This window comes from Ahaetulla prasina, chromosome 9 (genome assembly GCF_028640845.1).
Source record: "Ahaetulla prasina isolate Xishuangbanna chromosome 9, ASM2864084v1, whole genome shotgun sequence".
In the NCBI taxonomy this organism is placed as follows: Eukaryota; Metazoa; Chordata; class Lepidosauria; order Squamata; family Colubridae; genus Ahaetulla; species Ahaetulla prasina.
This window is the reverse complement of record NC_080547.1, coordinates 9,026,804-9,040,657: the sequence shown is the minus strand read 5'-3', so window position 1 is coordinate 9,040,657 and position 13,854 is coordinate 9,026,804. Positions and strand designations below refer to the sequence as shown.

General features: G+C 58.5%; 2 protein-coding genes across 7 annotated transcripts in view; both read right to left on the bottom strand.

Moving 5' to 3' along the window:
• Positions 1-1,332: 1,332 nt before the first annotated feature.
• Positions 1,333-5,183, bottom strand: APOA1 (apolipoprotein A1). The gene is made up of 4 exons (XM_058194211.1): positions 4,749-5,183; positions 4,325-4,385; positions 3,972-4,128; positions 1,333-2,080 (listed from the first exon to the last, which is right to left on the bottom strand). The coding sequence occupies exons 2-4, from the start codon at positions 4,365-4,367 to the stop codon at positions 1,495-1,497; spliced, it is 786 nt and encodes a 261-aa protein (XP_058050194.1). The 5' UTR covers positions 4,368-4,385; positions 4,749-5,183; the 3' UTR covers positions 1,333-1,494.
• A 1,600-nt stretch (positions 5,184-6,783) lies between these two features.
• The window catches only part of SIK3 (SIK family kinase 3), a 52,634-nt gene continuing 45,563 nt past the window's right edge, over positions 6,784-13,854 (bottom strand). For 3 of the 6 annotated variants that reach the window (XM_058194206.1, XM_058194209.1, XM_058194210.1), the window contains 10 exons: positions 13,568-13,718; positions 13,037-13,174; positions 12,728-12,813; positions 11,638-11,747; positions 11,173-11,509; positions 10,151-11,007; positions 9,369-9,532; positions 9,089-9,221; positions 8,761-8,934; positions 6,784-8,438 (listed from right to left, as the gene is read on the bottom strand). In XM_058194206.1, the coding sequence (XP_058050189.1) occupies positions 8,777-8,934; positions 9,089-9,221; positions 9,369-9,532; positions 10,151-11,007; positions 11,173-11,509; positions 11,638-11,747; positions 12,728-12,813; positions 13,037-13,174; positions 13,568-13,718 (2,134 nt within the window). In that variant the 3' untranslated portion in view covers positions 6,784-8,438; positions 8,761-8,776. The remainder of the gene's footprint in view (positions 8,439-8,760; positions 8,935-9,088; positions 9,222-9,368; positions 9,533-10,150; positions 11,008-11,172; positions 11,510-11,637; positions 11,748-12,727; positions 12,814-13,036; positions 13,175-13,567; positions 13,719-13,854) is intronic. The other 3 variants (XM_058194207.1, XM_058194208.1, XR_009156460.1) reach the window with 3 other exon arrangements.

Genomic DNA, 13,854 nt, shown 5'->3' with positions numbered 1-13,854 from the left:
TGAGTGATTTGGAGCAAGAGGCAGGGGAGATGGGGGGGGCTGCCCGCTGCCTCTGTTCCTCCAGGGTAGCAGGGCATGAACTCCCAGGAGAGCAGAGCTGGCAGCTTCAGAGCCAGTCGTGGATCACATGGCTTGTCCGGCTTCCAGAGAACCGGGGCGCCTCTCCAGGCTCCCTCCTAATTGGTCAAGATTGTGGCCGGACTCTGGTTTTGCACAAAGCCTTGATTTGGCTAGCAAGGACAATCGGCTGGCTGACGTGTAAATTCTGCTTCTGCACCTTGAATCTTCACAGCCGCAGAGACGCCCTTTGGGCTCAGTGCCCCTCCAGCTACGGCCTCCCAGCCCAATAGGGCCTCTGGGGGGTGGGGTGGGATCTATTCCCTGAACTCCCTTTTCTCCCCTTCTCACCCCTCCTTAATTTTTTGCAGGGAATTGGCAGAGGCGGGCATTGAACATGCCCGGAATGCGATTGAACAAGTAAAGACTCGAGTTTCAAACCTGCTGGAGAGAAATCCAGCATAAGTCTGGAGTCCCATTCCACACCCAGGAGACCAATGGAGCAGTGGCCACCCTAGCCGTCCTCAGGACCAAGTGCAGCTCCCCCTACTCCTGATCCTCTGGGGGCCCTCAGATCTTCTGTGCCCCCATCCCCCGCTTTCTGGCTCCTCTAGTGTGGAATTTTCCTCATTAAAATTAGCAGAACCTTGCACGTTTGGCTTTCTTCCTGTGCGCCGAATGGACGGGCATCCACACACACACACCACCACCAGCAGGAGCCCTGCTGGGATTTCAGAGGGGCGCGAGGGGCAGTGGGCTTCCACGGCTCCTCCTTGTCCGCAGGTAATAGTCACAAGAGCCGAGGTGTGTCCCATAATATGCCCCTGCTCAGCCCTGGCCGGTGCACATCTTGTGGAGAGGGAAGCAGGGAAGGTCCTGCCTAGGGTCTCTGGAGGCCAATAAGACACAAACCTGACCTGGGGGCCAGGGAGAAGCATGGTTCTGGGGGACCCCCATATGCTGCCCTCAGGCACTTTGGCTGTGGTCCTGCCAACCCCAAAATGATTGCATTCCAGAGCCCCTGTTTGTCCCTGACATTAGCAGGCATTAGCACCCGAACCCCGTTCATAGACTGGCCTGTAGGGAGACACACACCCTGTGCCCCAATCATCCCCCTTCCAAGCCTGAGAAGCCCCCCACCCCAAAGCTCCATTGGACTAAATGTGGGGGAGGAAGCTTCCTTCTCATCTCCTCCCAGAAGAGCTGAACCAGAGGAGTCTCTCACCGCTCAGGTCCCCCATCATGCAAGTGGACACAGAGATCATTTGCATATCACACTTTTGTTTTGTTTTTTATTTGGCACAAAAGAAGAAGAGGAGAAAAAAGTCTAGGGAAGGGACATGAGACTGGCAGCCAGATTGGGGTGGGGGTGGGATCCGGCCTTCTGCTGCCTTACAAAGGAATTGCCAGCCTCCTCAGCCGCTAGGATGGGTGCCTCTAGGAGCTCTGCTGCTGCACCTCCTGTTCCGAACCTCCGCTGGTCACAAACAAGGACTTGGCGGTCGCCAGCAGACTCAGCAGCTCCTCCCGGGCCTTTTCCCAGAGGGGCCCGTATTTCTCCCGCACTTCGCTCAGTTGCTGCTGCAGCTCGGTCTGCAACTCGGTGAGCTCAGTCAGGGCGGTCTCCTCCAGCGTCTTGGCCTTCTCCTGGATCAGCAGCTCCAGCTTCTTGGCGTAGGGAGCGGCGTCCTTGCGGAACTCGTCCACGTGACTTCGCACCTTGTCCCGGAAACCCTCGGCCACCGGCCTCAGCTTCTCTTGGGCCACCTGGTTGATGTCCTGGGAGATGGTTCTCAGCTGCTGGAAGTAGGCGGAGGCTTCCTGCTGCACGTTCTCCCGGAGCCTGCGCAGCAAGGGCTGGATCTCGGTGCCAATCTCCTGCACGTCCTTGGTCAGATCTTCCTTCAGCTTCCGCCAGGCTGCCTGCAGTTCGGTACCCACTTCTTGCAGCTCGGGGGTGATCTGCTCCTTGACCTCTCGCAGCACAATTGTTATGGCTTCCAGCTTCTGCCCTAAGTTCACTCTGCAACGGAGCAAGAGACTGAGTCAGGAGCTGCCCCCACAATGCCCGGAGCATTTTGAAAAGCAATGGCCCCAAAAAAATCAAAATGCATATTTTGTTGGATGACAGGGAGGGAAGTTGATCTGGCTAAAGAAAATGACATTATAACCAATAGAACATAGAATCGTAGGACCGGAAGGGACCTCAGAGGTCTTCTAGTCCAACCCCAAGTTCAAGATCTGGGAGACAGTTATCATGCCCCCCTTCCTGTCCTGTAAGTTAGACAATGCAGCTCCCTCAACTGTTCACACAATTTAGTCTCCGGACCCTTTTGATCTTTGCTGCTCTTCTCTGCACTCTTTCTGAGGACTCTGCATCTTTTTTCCCTCATGGTGGCCAGACCTGGATGCACAATTCCTAGTCTTATCGGTGTGGTACGAAGCTGTACTATCACTTCTTGTAATCTTGATGCTGCCCCTCTGTTGATGCCGCTGAGAACCGCATCGCCCTTTCTGGCAGCTGCAGCACATGGCTGGCTCAGACTTCTGGGGGTCCACTAGGATGAGATCACCTAGCTATCATTTTTTCCCAGCTCTCTCTCTAGATTCCCCCCAGGGTACAACAGAATAAAACCCACAACTCCTAACCAAAAACACCAAAGAGTTAAAAATATTTTAATTTTTAAAAAATCCCATTGTTTTTGTGAAATGCAGGTGCCTCAAATGAAGAGTACACCCTGAAAAAGAAAAGGCAATACGTGATAGTGATTGCTAGGAAATTAACATCCCTTTCTTTTTAAAGGCTCTTAGAGGAAGGGAGCAGAGCTGAAAATATATTGTCTGGTGAATTAGTTTCAGTTTTAAATCACGAGAGGTGTATTTCTCATTCCAATTATCAAAATATGTTGATTTTCTATAGAAAGATGAATTACTCTTTGGTTGCTGTTCAAGCAGAGTCAGGCACATCTTTTCAGTTTATACATTGTATTTGGAAGGCGAATCGAATTCAAAGCATATACAAACCACTTGTGAAAAATCAACTGATTTGGGGTATTAATCCTTGTTCAGCCCAAGCATTGCAACAAACTCACTCCTGGGGTGATCCAGGACCATCAGGCAAGCAGCTCTCTTGCAGGAGCAAAAATATTAACAACGTCGGATTCAAGAGGAGCCCAGAAGATGCCACCAGCCTCTCTCAGGTTGCCTTAATCATTCAGGAATGCTGGGAGGGGGGGGCGTGAAACTGGCCAAAGGGCCTGCCCCCCACCTCCCACAGGGAGGGAGCACAGAGGGGGCCATCTTCACCTTGGCATGGCTGTTCTAAGGCTCCCTTTTGCCTGGGCCAGTCTACCCGCCCTCTCGCCCTGCCCGCCTGCTGGAGTGGCTGCCAATCAGCGTGGGCATCCTGAACACAGAGCCCAAGGGGGCTTGTGCTTCTCCCTCATATCCCTCTCAAACCGGTGCCTCCTCTGAAACTGTGTTTTCTTTTCCCTCTTTTCCCAGTTCCTTTTGGCTTCTCCATTCGAGTTTTCTGTTCAAGAGGCCTTTTTATCTTTCAAAACTGCCAGCATCCTCTCCTGGGCCCATCAGCCGTCCATCACCAGGGACCATGGAGGAGGTTGGTGATGGGCCCGGGGACCTTCCTCCCCTCCCCTGGGAACTAGTCCGGCTGGCTCTGGCTCTTATGCCCTTCCACCCGCAGGGTAGCACCTTGGACCCTCCCCTGCCAGCAGCCTTGCCCTGCCCTGCCTGCTCTGCCAATCAGCCCACTGAGTACATGGCTGCGGGGTGGGAGAGGCTCGTAGCTCTCCAGATCAGCCGCATCTGCCTCCTCCCAGAAAATCCCACAGCTGCTCCCCCCCACAGCCTGCCTCCCCCCCCACTCCCCCCCCATGGTGTGAGGCACTACTCACTGCAGCTCCTGGGCCAAGGCAGAGGAGTCAAACTGGACCACGGCTTGCTGGATTGCCGACTTGGCCGAGTCCAGGTACACCTGGCCCAGCTCCTGCAGGTGTTCCAGGCGAGTCTGCTGGGGGTCATCGTGCTGCCAGAAGTAGCGGGCCTGGGCTCCTGCAGGGCAAGGTGGAGGGGGCTCAGCGCAGGCGGAGGACTCTCCCTTTACGGCTACCTGAAAGCAGCCCTTGCTAAACCTCCGCCTGGAGCCCCCAGCGGGAGCAACTGCTTTCCTGCCCACTATCAGCCGGGCAGCCTCATCCCCCCACACCCAGCCCACCCCATCTGACGGCTTCTCTGCTCAGAGACTCACCTGTAAGGAGCAGGAGGGCCAGGACAAGATTGAGGCTCTGCATCCTGAACTACGTCCGACCCTGGGAGTGAGAAAAGCCGTTGGGAAAGAGAAGCCCCACCCACCACCCGCTGCTGCTCAGACCCACAGGTTCATCTCCCGGCATGGGCAGTGATCCAAAGGAAACCGAGCTGAGTTGGAGGGGTGCAGGGTGGCTTTTAATGTCCATATACCATCTCAGCCAAGAATCCGGCCCCTGCCAGAGGGTCAGCCTGGGCCACCTTCTGCCCTGGCCATCCCCAAGAGACCCCTGCTCCTCATCCCCACACCAAGCGCCCCTTGCCCTTCTTCTCTGCCACCCTCTTTCCGGCGAAGGAATTGGGCAGGTGGGTCAGCAAGGAGAGCAGCCGGACGAAGCCAAGTTCAGCAGGTGCCCGCATCTTACCAGCCACTCAGGTGTCTGCCGTGGTCTTTGCTGCATGGAGTTGCTGGAGGCCTTTTATACCGGCCAGGTTGTTTATTGCTGGAGATAAGCAGTAGCTATAAACAGGGAATTCACTCCTGAGCTATGACTATGTGGCGCTTAAGAGTTCAAGGATCAAACACATCGGCAGGCAGGAGAACCAGGGACAAGAGAACTCACTGGGATCAAGCCAAGAGCCCGGCTGGGCTTGAGGCCAGGTGGCGTACCCAGCTGGCCAATGGACCCCAAACAGGCACTCATCAGCCAGGAGCAGCAGCAGTAAACAGAGGCCCCAGGGCTCTTGGGGGAGGTTTAGTGGCCGGCAGGGCCCTCCGGCCATGGGATGCTTTCACTCTCCAGGCAAGCTGAGGTCGGGTTCACCCCAAGACCACCAGGCCAAGCCAGCTTTCCTCCCACTCCCAAGGCCAGGCCCTCCGTATCCCCCCTTCTGCCACAAGCAGCAGAGCAGCGGCCCACCGGAGCAGACTGCCAGGTGCAGGGAGCAGAGAGGAATGGTGCCCCAGTGGCAGACTGGCAAAGCGATACCCCTCTGGCAGAGAACACGCTCTCCAAATGTTCTGGTTGGAAGGTGGGCTTTGCAGAGACCCCCCTCCCCCTGAAAAGACTCATCTGGGGCCTGTGCAAACCCTTTTATGGATACGAGAGCCTGAGCTGGTTTGAGTTTCCAACCAGGCCTAACCAATGGTTCAGGATCCACTGAGTTGGCCTGCAGAAACCAGCAAAGGCCGGCGCTTTGTGGTTGCTTCTCCCATTGAAGCCACTCCCGGAGGTGCCAAACTCCAGCCCTGAGCCCTGCTTGGCACGCGGATGATGAAATCAATACCCAGGGCAAACTCCAGCCCAGCCTGAAGGAGGCTCTCCACACGGCTGCTGTCCTACCACATCTAGGATGGAAGGGGGGGGGCTCCTTTAATTCATGTAGCTGGGCCAAGCCACATGGGAGGGGGCTTTGCTTTTCTCAACAGCCAACACTTGTCAGGGTTGAGTGCATGTCCCACCCAAGTGCTCCCACTGCCAGATTTTCAGAGAAGCCCCTGAGGGTACCAGGGCCGCTCCCCTGCTCTTCTCCTAGCCTGCAACCAATCATCAGATTGGGGGCACAAGGATGGAGAAGGGACACCTACCCTTCTGCTGCAATCAGCAAAATTGGAGGGAGGGAGCTGCTCTGAATTCTGGACCAAGACTCCCACCGCCTGCGCCGCTGGATGAAAATTGTGCCAAGTTCCTTTTCGCCAATCTGAGTTGCTACCCTGAGCAAACGGAAGGCTGGCCCAGAACACCCAGGGGAGCCTCAGAGCCCCACTTTGGACAAACTCTCTTGGGAAGGGGGCCCTACGGTGAAGGAGCTGCCCAGATGCCCAATGAGGAGGAGAGCAGGCCTGGCCGTGGGCACACCTCAGGCCAAAGCTTAGGAGCTGGCAAAGGCTCGCAGTTCCGTGTCAGGAGAAAGAGGGGTGGCAGAAGCGTGGTCCCCACCCTCACTCCAGGGCTGCTCTGGCTGGCCATTTCCCAGAGTTCGGACAGAGGCTTCTTTGCACTGACCTAGCAATGAGGAGCTTGGCCCTGTCAGGTCAGCGGCCAAACCCTGAAGACTCCATGTGAGACCAGCTTTCCAGCTAACTAACAGGGGCCGGTTGGGACACTGGTATTTGCCAAAACCGTAAGAGCCACAGAGGGGGGCTGCTGCCACCCCCCTCAAGGCAAAAAGGGCCCCAAGTCACCTTGGGGGAGACAATCCCTTAGAGCAGCTCCTGGGAGACCCCTTGTTTCTCCCTGAAAGAGGCTTGTTATGGGGCTCTTGAGCAAAGGGGTCCCTGCAGGGCGTGGTCAGTCAAAGGGGCGGAGCTTCACCCGCAGCATTGCAGTCATCCCCTTGGCTCTTTTTACCACCCCCCACGGATGCCCTGAACCCACCCACCCCCAGGTAAGGGGGACGGCTGGGCTGGGCTGGGCTGCAGCTTCTCCAACAGCAGCAAGAGAGGAGCGAGACCAGAACTAAGAGCCAATCAGAATCGAGGGTTTATTTGAACAACCAGTCGCAAACAGCCCACCCACCCAAAACTGAACTAAGAATTTACTGAAAACCTGGGAGACGGGTGTGTGTGTGTGTGTGTGTGTGTGTGAGCGCGCACATGCGCGAGTGGAGGCTCTTGTTTTAGTCCAACATAAATGAGAAAAATACTCTGGACATTTCCCCAAAACAGAAATTATAGCAAAGTATGTTATACATTCAACATATACTGTAAGTACTGATTATACAATACAAAGCAACAATAAAAAAAAAAAACCCAAACTGAAAACAAACAAACAAAAATGTGATACTGCAAAACAGCCCAGCCCGGCATGCCCCCCCACCAGCCTGTTGGAATAGGGCTGGAGGGGAGGGGGGGGTGTTGCTGTCATCTCCCAGGTAATGTAAACAGGAGGACAAACAAGCCGGAGTCCAGAGCTGGTGGGGGGTAGGAGGGGTGGGCCACCTTCGGCTCCCCCCTCCACCTGGAAACGGGAGCCCCAGTTCTGATCCGGCCCAGAGGAGGAGACCAGGTGCTCCCAAAGGGGAGGGGGGGCTCAGCCAAAGGATCAGCCCTCCAAGGGGCCCTGAGCTTCCATGCCGGTGCTGATCCGGAGAGCTGCAGGAAGGCCGCCCTTTAAAAAAAACTCTTCCAAAGAGTCAGTAACAGGAATTTGGGGGGAAGCTTCCGAAGGTCCCCAAAGGCAGAGAGACGATGCCAGGCCCTCTGAGGCACACAAAGGCCTCTTCGACCAGTCAGTGCCCAAAAAATAAGGGCTCCTCCGGAGGGCAGGGCAGGCTGGAGCAGAGATGCCAGGCCCGGGGCAGAGCCGAGAGAGGGGGAGGGAGCGGGGATCAAGCAGCACGGCCAGGGGCAGGAAGGCATTCTGAATTAATTTATTAATATTAATAATAATAATAATAATAATAATAATAATAATACCAAAAAATTTACTGAAACAAATTCCTACATGATCTGGAGGGAAACAAGTTAAAAAACAAGAACCAAACTTTATCAGAATTAAACTAAAAAAGGAAATATAGCACATGATATGAATGAAAAAGAGGTACAAAAAGAGAAAAAAAGGTTGTTTAAGCACAATGACAAAATCCAAACACAGAAAAGTCAATAAATGAGACACAAAAGCAATATTGCACCGCGGCCAGGAGGGGACAAGGAGAGAGGAGAAGAGAGAGCCTGAATCCGGAGGGGTTTTGGGGGGAGGGGGGTTGAGCAACAGAAGGCAGGCAGGCAGGCAGGCAGGCATGAAGACGGCCCCAGCCCAGCCCCTCGGTCCCTGGAAAGGCCCGTCCCAAAGTCTGCTTATTGCTGGCTCCAGCGAGGCCAGGGAGGCGCCTGCTGCCCTCGCGGTTGTGGTCAGTCCATCTCTGCAGCCCCCAGAGGGGCGGTTGGCGCTTCCAGAACAGCTGGCATCACAGGCAAATATGGCAATAATGAACATCTGAAAGGGACAAGCACGCTCTTGGACCAACGAGGAGGAGGAGGAGGAGGAAGAGCAGGAAGAGTCACCACCGCCATGAGGTTTCCTTCCCAGAGAAATGCGATGGCTGTTTGGTGCAAGGCTGCAAGATACTGTCGGTTTGAAATGGGCCTTTTCACTTCGGAGCGGTTCACAACCCTGCCAACGCAATGCCAGGAAGGAAAGTGTGAGCAGCTGGGCTGGAGTTGCAAACACACTGCCCTTAAAGACACAACCTTGGGCCCTCCAGCCCCCGCCCCATTCCCTGTGGGCAACAGAGATCGGCACCTCCAGCCTCTCTTTGGTCTTCTGACTGCTAAGCCAGGAAGCACCAAGGCAGGGCTGGGAGGCCCCAGGCCCCGTTTCACACATGCCCTTGCCCCCCACCCTGCCTCCCCTCAACGAGGGCCAGCCAGGCCTCCCCTCCCTCCCCCAAAGAGGGGCCCCACTGTTAGAGGAGCCAGGTGGGGCGCAGACTCACGGCTGCCATCGGCTTGCTAGACTCCCGCTTGCTCCACCCCAAAGGGAAGCTCCGGGTGCCTGTAGCTCAGCAGGACGTCAGTGACACAGGTGGAGGGGTAGCAAGAGGCGTTGAGATGCTGGCTGCCCTCACCCAAGCCAGGCTGCTCCTGACCTTCCAGGTGTTCCCCACCATCTGTGCGGGGAGAGGAAAGTGAGGCCCCACTCCTGGCTGAGGGGCTCAGCTGCCATCCAGCCAGTCCAAGGCTGAGGGAGGGCTGCCCTCCTGGGGCCACAAGCTGGAGAAGCTCCCCGCCCCCCCCCCCAAGCGTTGTGTCTCTGGCACTCACCCCTCCTCTCTCCCTCGGGGAGCGGCTGGCTGCCCACCAGGGAGGTCTGGCTGAGAACAGCATCGGCCATCCGGGCAGAACTAAGTGCTTTCCCTGCCATGAGGCTCATGCCCAGCAAAGGGTCCAGTTGCACCTGCAGCAGCCAGCAAAGGGGGTACTGAGAGGCTGGGGGGGGGGGTTAGGTGGATAAGAGAGGGGAACCCACCCACCCCGCCCCCCTCACGGCCCAAGCAAGGGGCCTGGGCATCGCCCCAGCCAGACTCTCCTGCCCCCAACGCACGTAGGCATCGTCGCTGTTCTGGATGGTGTGGTGTCTCTGCAGGGGCCGGGATCTGGGGTGCGCGCCAGGAATCATTCTGACCGGGTACGCCGTGAGCCCCTCCGCGTCGGCCATCTCCATGTGCCCGGGCGAGGTCCTCTCCTGGCCACCGGTGACCATGGGATCTGGATGGGCGAGGCAGGGGGGCAAGAGAGGTCAGGAGCCCAGGAAAGTCTTCCGGCCAGCCTGACCTTCTGCCCCCGGAGTCCAGCCCCATCCGGCTCAACCGGGGCACAGGAAAGGCCGTCTCCTGACCCAGCCAAGAACTGGCCGGGCCCTTCCGGGTGGCCGAGGGGATCCAAATCAGGGGTCCCGGCCGCTTAAGGTCAGCAAAGGGCATGCAGTCAAGGAGAGTGTTTCCCGGTGGCCGTCTGGGCTCTGCAGCTTCTCCTTCCGCTTCTGGCCATCATCTTCCCTTCATCCCAAATCACTCCGCCTCCCCACCCCCATCACAAGCAATCAGGCCCCCTGCTTGCCAGAACACCTTGTCAAAGCCCCACACCAGTCTCCCCCTCCCCCTCCCCTTACCTGCTGTTCTTCCGGGGCTCCAAATCCAGCTCACCTCCCCCACCCGCACCCGGCAGTGCTGGGCTGCCATGACCTGAGCAGCACTGCCCTCCTCCCGAAGGAACAACTGGGGCCGCCCAAATGCCAACCCTGCCACCTTCCCCCCTCAGCTGAGCAAGAGTGAGGGCCTTTCTGCTCACAAGGCCTCCCTGGAGAGGGGCTCTAGCCGGCCTTACCTGGGCAGGGCACTTCGCTCCGACAGAAGGGGGAGGCGGTCTGGGGCCGATACAGGTGGGCTCCCAGCTCTGGCTCACCCTTGGCAGGTCCAAACAAAGAGTCCGAGTCCCCAGGACCCCCGACGCTTAAGAGGAGCCGCGTCTCGGGGCAGCCTTTGGTCTTGTGGCCTGGGAAAGGGTCCCTGGGCCCCTCGCACAAGCAGTCCGCCGTTTCCTCCTCCTCCTCCATGCTCTCCGAGTGCAGCAGGGCTGAAGGTGGGGCGTATCCGCGGGCCGCGCCCGAGACGTGCGAGAGACAGTCCTGCCCCCTGACTTTCAAGAGGGACTGGGGGCTGGCATGGGGGTGGTAGAGGTCAGTGTTTTGGTAAGGCAAAACCAGGGGAGGCCGGTCAGAGAGTTTCTGGGCCATGCCAGGGAGCCCCTGTCCCGCCTCCCCTTGGCTCATCTGCCGGAACAGCTCCTGGAAGTCCTGTTGCTGCTGCTGCTGTTGCTGTTGCTGCCGTCGCTTGATCAGCTGGGCCACCTCCGCCTGGGGCAGCCGCAGGTCCGGGTGGCCGGCCAGCGAGTGGCGGGGAGAAAGCAGCCCCTGCAGGATGGGGGGCACTTGCTGGCGCCGGCTGTAGTCTGGCGGGGTCGGGGACAGCAAGGCCTGGTGCAGGGCGGAGGCCGCGTAGTGCTGCTGCTGGCTGCTCTGGGGAAAGCCTGGGAACTGCTCCAGAAGCGACACCTTCAGGGCTGGGGCCGGAGGAAAGCCGGCGGGGGCCGTGGGGCCGAAGCTACTCGGAGAGACGCGGGACGGCTCAGGGAACAGCTGAGGGTGGAGGTGCGCCTGGGTGTAGCCTGCGGTGGATGGGTACCTGCAAAGAGGGAGGAGGGAGCCCCCAGAGGGGCCAGGTCAGAGGAGGCTGCCTGGATCGTTGCCCGGGCCAAGCGGGTGGGGGAGGCCCGTTCTGCTCATAGTCTGCAGGGCCCAGCCAGGAGTGCTGGCCTTCGTTGCCTTCAGCCAGCCGGCAGGGCCATACCTGTGGGAGGACTCGGCACTGTCTGCACTGAGCTGCTTGGACAGGGGCCGGTGTCCGTAGGTCAGGGAGGCCATCAGACTGGCACGATGGTGCATCTGCAGCGGACCGGCGCTGGGGGGCATGGGCAAGCCCCGACCGCCCTGCAGAAGGCTGCTGCCCATGAGGTCGCCAGGCTCTTGCATCGGGAGGGGGACGGGCTGCCCTGGCTGCTGCATGCCCAGGCAGGGCAAGGCCAGATTAGGGGGCGGGGAGCGGTTCCCAGGCTGCTGGAAGATGTTGCCGTGTGGAGGTGGAGGCGATGGCGTTCCCCCCTGGAACGGGGTCTGGGAGGCTGCACCTGCAAAGAGCAGAGCCCTCCTGACGAGCGAGTCCCAACCTCTCCTCCCCGAAAACTGCTGGCATTGCCTGGGCAGCAGATAGGTCCCGGGAAGCAAGCCCGAATTCTGCCTGGCAGCCGACACCTACTGTGAGTCTGGAGCAGGCTGCTGCTAACGGGCGGGGGGCTGCTGTCTGTCTGCTTGAAGAGATGATTGCTGGGGTGGCTTGGGGGTGGGCTGGAGGGCTGGATCTGTAATCTAGGTGCACAAAGAAAAAAATCAGAAGCAGACCCTGCGGTCTCAGGTTCCCCTGGGTGAGTCCGTCCCTCCCTCCCTCCCTCTAGCTGGCCAGCTCCGGACCTTCCCTACCCCAGTGGGGCCTGGCGCTCGGCCCCAAGCAGAACGTCTGAACCTAAGAGCAGAAGCCGTGCCCCGCTGGGACTGAACCCCTCTAGTCCAGCAGCTGTTCTGCCAAGGGCACAGCTCCACCAGGCCAAGAGCTGCCGATCCCCAGGACTTCCAAGAAGGCTCCAACCTGATGGCCAGTACCAAATCTTGTGGTACCAAATTCTAATGTTCAAGCAATAAATTCAGGCCCAGAAAATGAAAGGCAGGGTGGCAGCGTGTGGAAGCCTTCGGCCTAGTATAGCTTCCAAAGCTGACAGGGGTTTTCTGGAACGCTGACACAGGGTTTTTTTCCCAAAACCCAAACCCCGGAAAGCACTATAAAACAGAGAGCACAAAACTAGGGAACGATGCCTTCTCCATACAAGGCCCCGTGTTCCCAGGGAAGGAGCGTTGGCGTTCTTTACACCCGTGTTTAATTCTCTCTCACAATCAGGGCCTGGCAGCTCCCAGTGGTTTCCCCTTCTCCTCCTCCTCCTCTTCCTCCCCAAAGCGAAGGACAACAGCTCCAAGCTCAGCTTTATTCAGCCGAGGGCGATTAACCAGTTGTCATTTTATTGCTGTGCTCAGCAACTTCTCTGCCTGGTTGCTGCAGTCTTTTCCCACTGAAAGGGAGCAGGGCCACAACTTCCGCTGAGGTTCCTGTCAGCTGTGAGATTTCAGCCAGGACTTCCGTCCTGCTTCCTCCTTCTCTGCCCTGAGAGCTGAGCAAAGGAGCCTTGCTGCGGCTGCCCCAGAGGGCCCCCTGTTTCCCCATGGAAGGTGTGAGGAGAAGGGGCCTGAAGACCTCCCTGGGGCACCCAGAAGGCAGGCGGGGCGGAGGCTTGGCTTACCTCTGGAGCTGGTGAGTGAGCAGAGCAGGCTGGTTTTCACTCGCTGCTTGCAAGGGTGGGGAAGGCTGTGGCGGACGGATGCAGTCCTGTGCAGGGGACAGAAGAGGACGGACAGAGAGGAATGTGGTGGGGTTCAGCAATGGGCAAAAGAAGCCCCCCCACCCCCAGCATCACAGCTGCCCTGGGAGCCACCAGTCGGCCTGGGTACCTGCAGGGCAGCCAACTCTGCAGAAGCCCAAAGGGAGCCCGAAAGGGTGGGTGGGAGGAAGTTCTGCCCCCCTCCCGCTTCTCAATGCCCCTCTCCCCAACCTGGATCTGTTGATGAAGGATCTGGTGGTGCTGCTCCTGCTGGTACAGGAAGTGCTGCTGCTGCGTCTTCTCCAGAGTTCTCTCGTCCATGTGGCCCCCGTACATCTTCTGGAGCTGCTCACACTCCTGAAATAAGCCCTGCTGAGGCTCAGAGAGGAGGGGCGGCAGCAGGCCTGGCCTCGGGGAAGGGCGCTTGGGATGACCCACCAGCACTACCCAGGCCCAGAGGCAAAGAAGCTGCCCGGTGCTCGCCCCACTCTGCCTGCAGAGGAGGGCCTGAGGAGCCTCAACCGGGCATCCCTCCCACCCTTCCCTGCAAGCGCCCTTGGAGCTGCCAGCCAGAGCGGGGAGCCCACTGAAGTTCCCGGCAGCCAGAGAGCTCCAGCAACAACCCTGCCCACCAGGGACCCTGAACCGAACACTGGAAACTCTTCAGGGAAGAAGAACAGCGAGAAAAGTGACCCGTGGAAGATGCCGCCCACGAGGCCACCCAGCCTGGCGTTGCTCTGGCAAAGAGGCTCAGCCCTCTACCTGCTGGAGCTGCTTGATGCTGCTGTGGTTGCCCATCTTCTCCAGCTGCGCCTTGAAGGCCTGGATGCTGGCTGCCCCATCCGAGAAACGGCGCACTGGCGAAAAGCGCTCTGTGGGGAGGTGCAGCGTGTTTGAGTCCTTGTAGACGTAGCTGGGGACACACAGAGGAAGAGGAGGAGGGGGAGGGGGTGAGAAGGAGCAGCTGGACCCCAGGGCCATTCCCCCAAAGTTCAGCCTCCCCCCTGCACTCCTCCCCCACAATAGAACAGAATCCCATCGCTGGCTGC

Bases quoted from the DNA above. Each gene is read 5' to 3' on its own strand.
- APOA1 (XM_058194211.1), bottom strand. From the start codon at position 4,367: ATGCAGAGCCTCAATCTTGTCCTGGCCCTCCTGCTCCTTACAG. The intron at 4,129-4,324 runs GTGAGTCTCTGA...CTTGCCCTGCAG, and splicing joins GGCCCTCCTGCTCCTTACAG to GAGCCCAGGCCCGCTACTTC. The intron at 2,081-3,971 runs GTGAGTAGTGCC...GCTCCGTTGCAG, and splicing joins GCCTTGGCCCAGGAGCTGCA to AGTGAACTTAGGGCAGAAGC.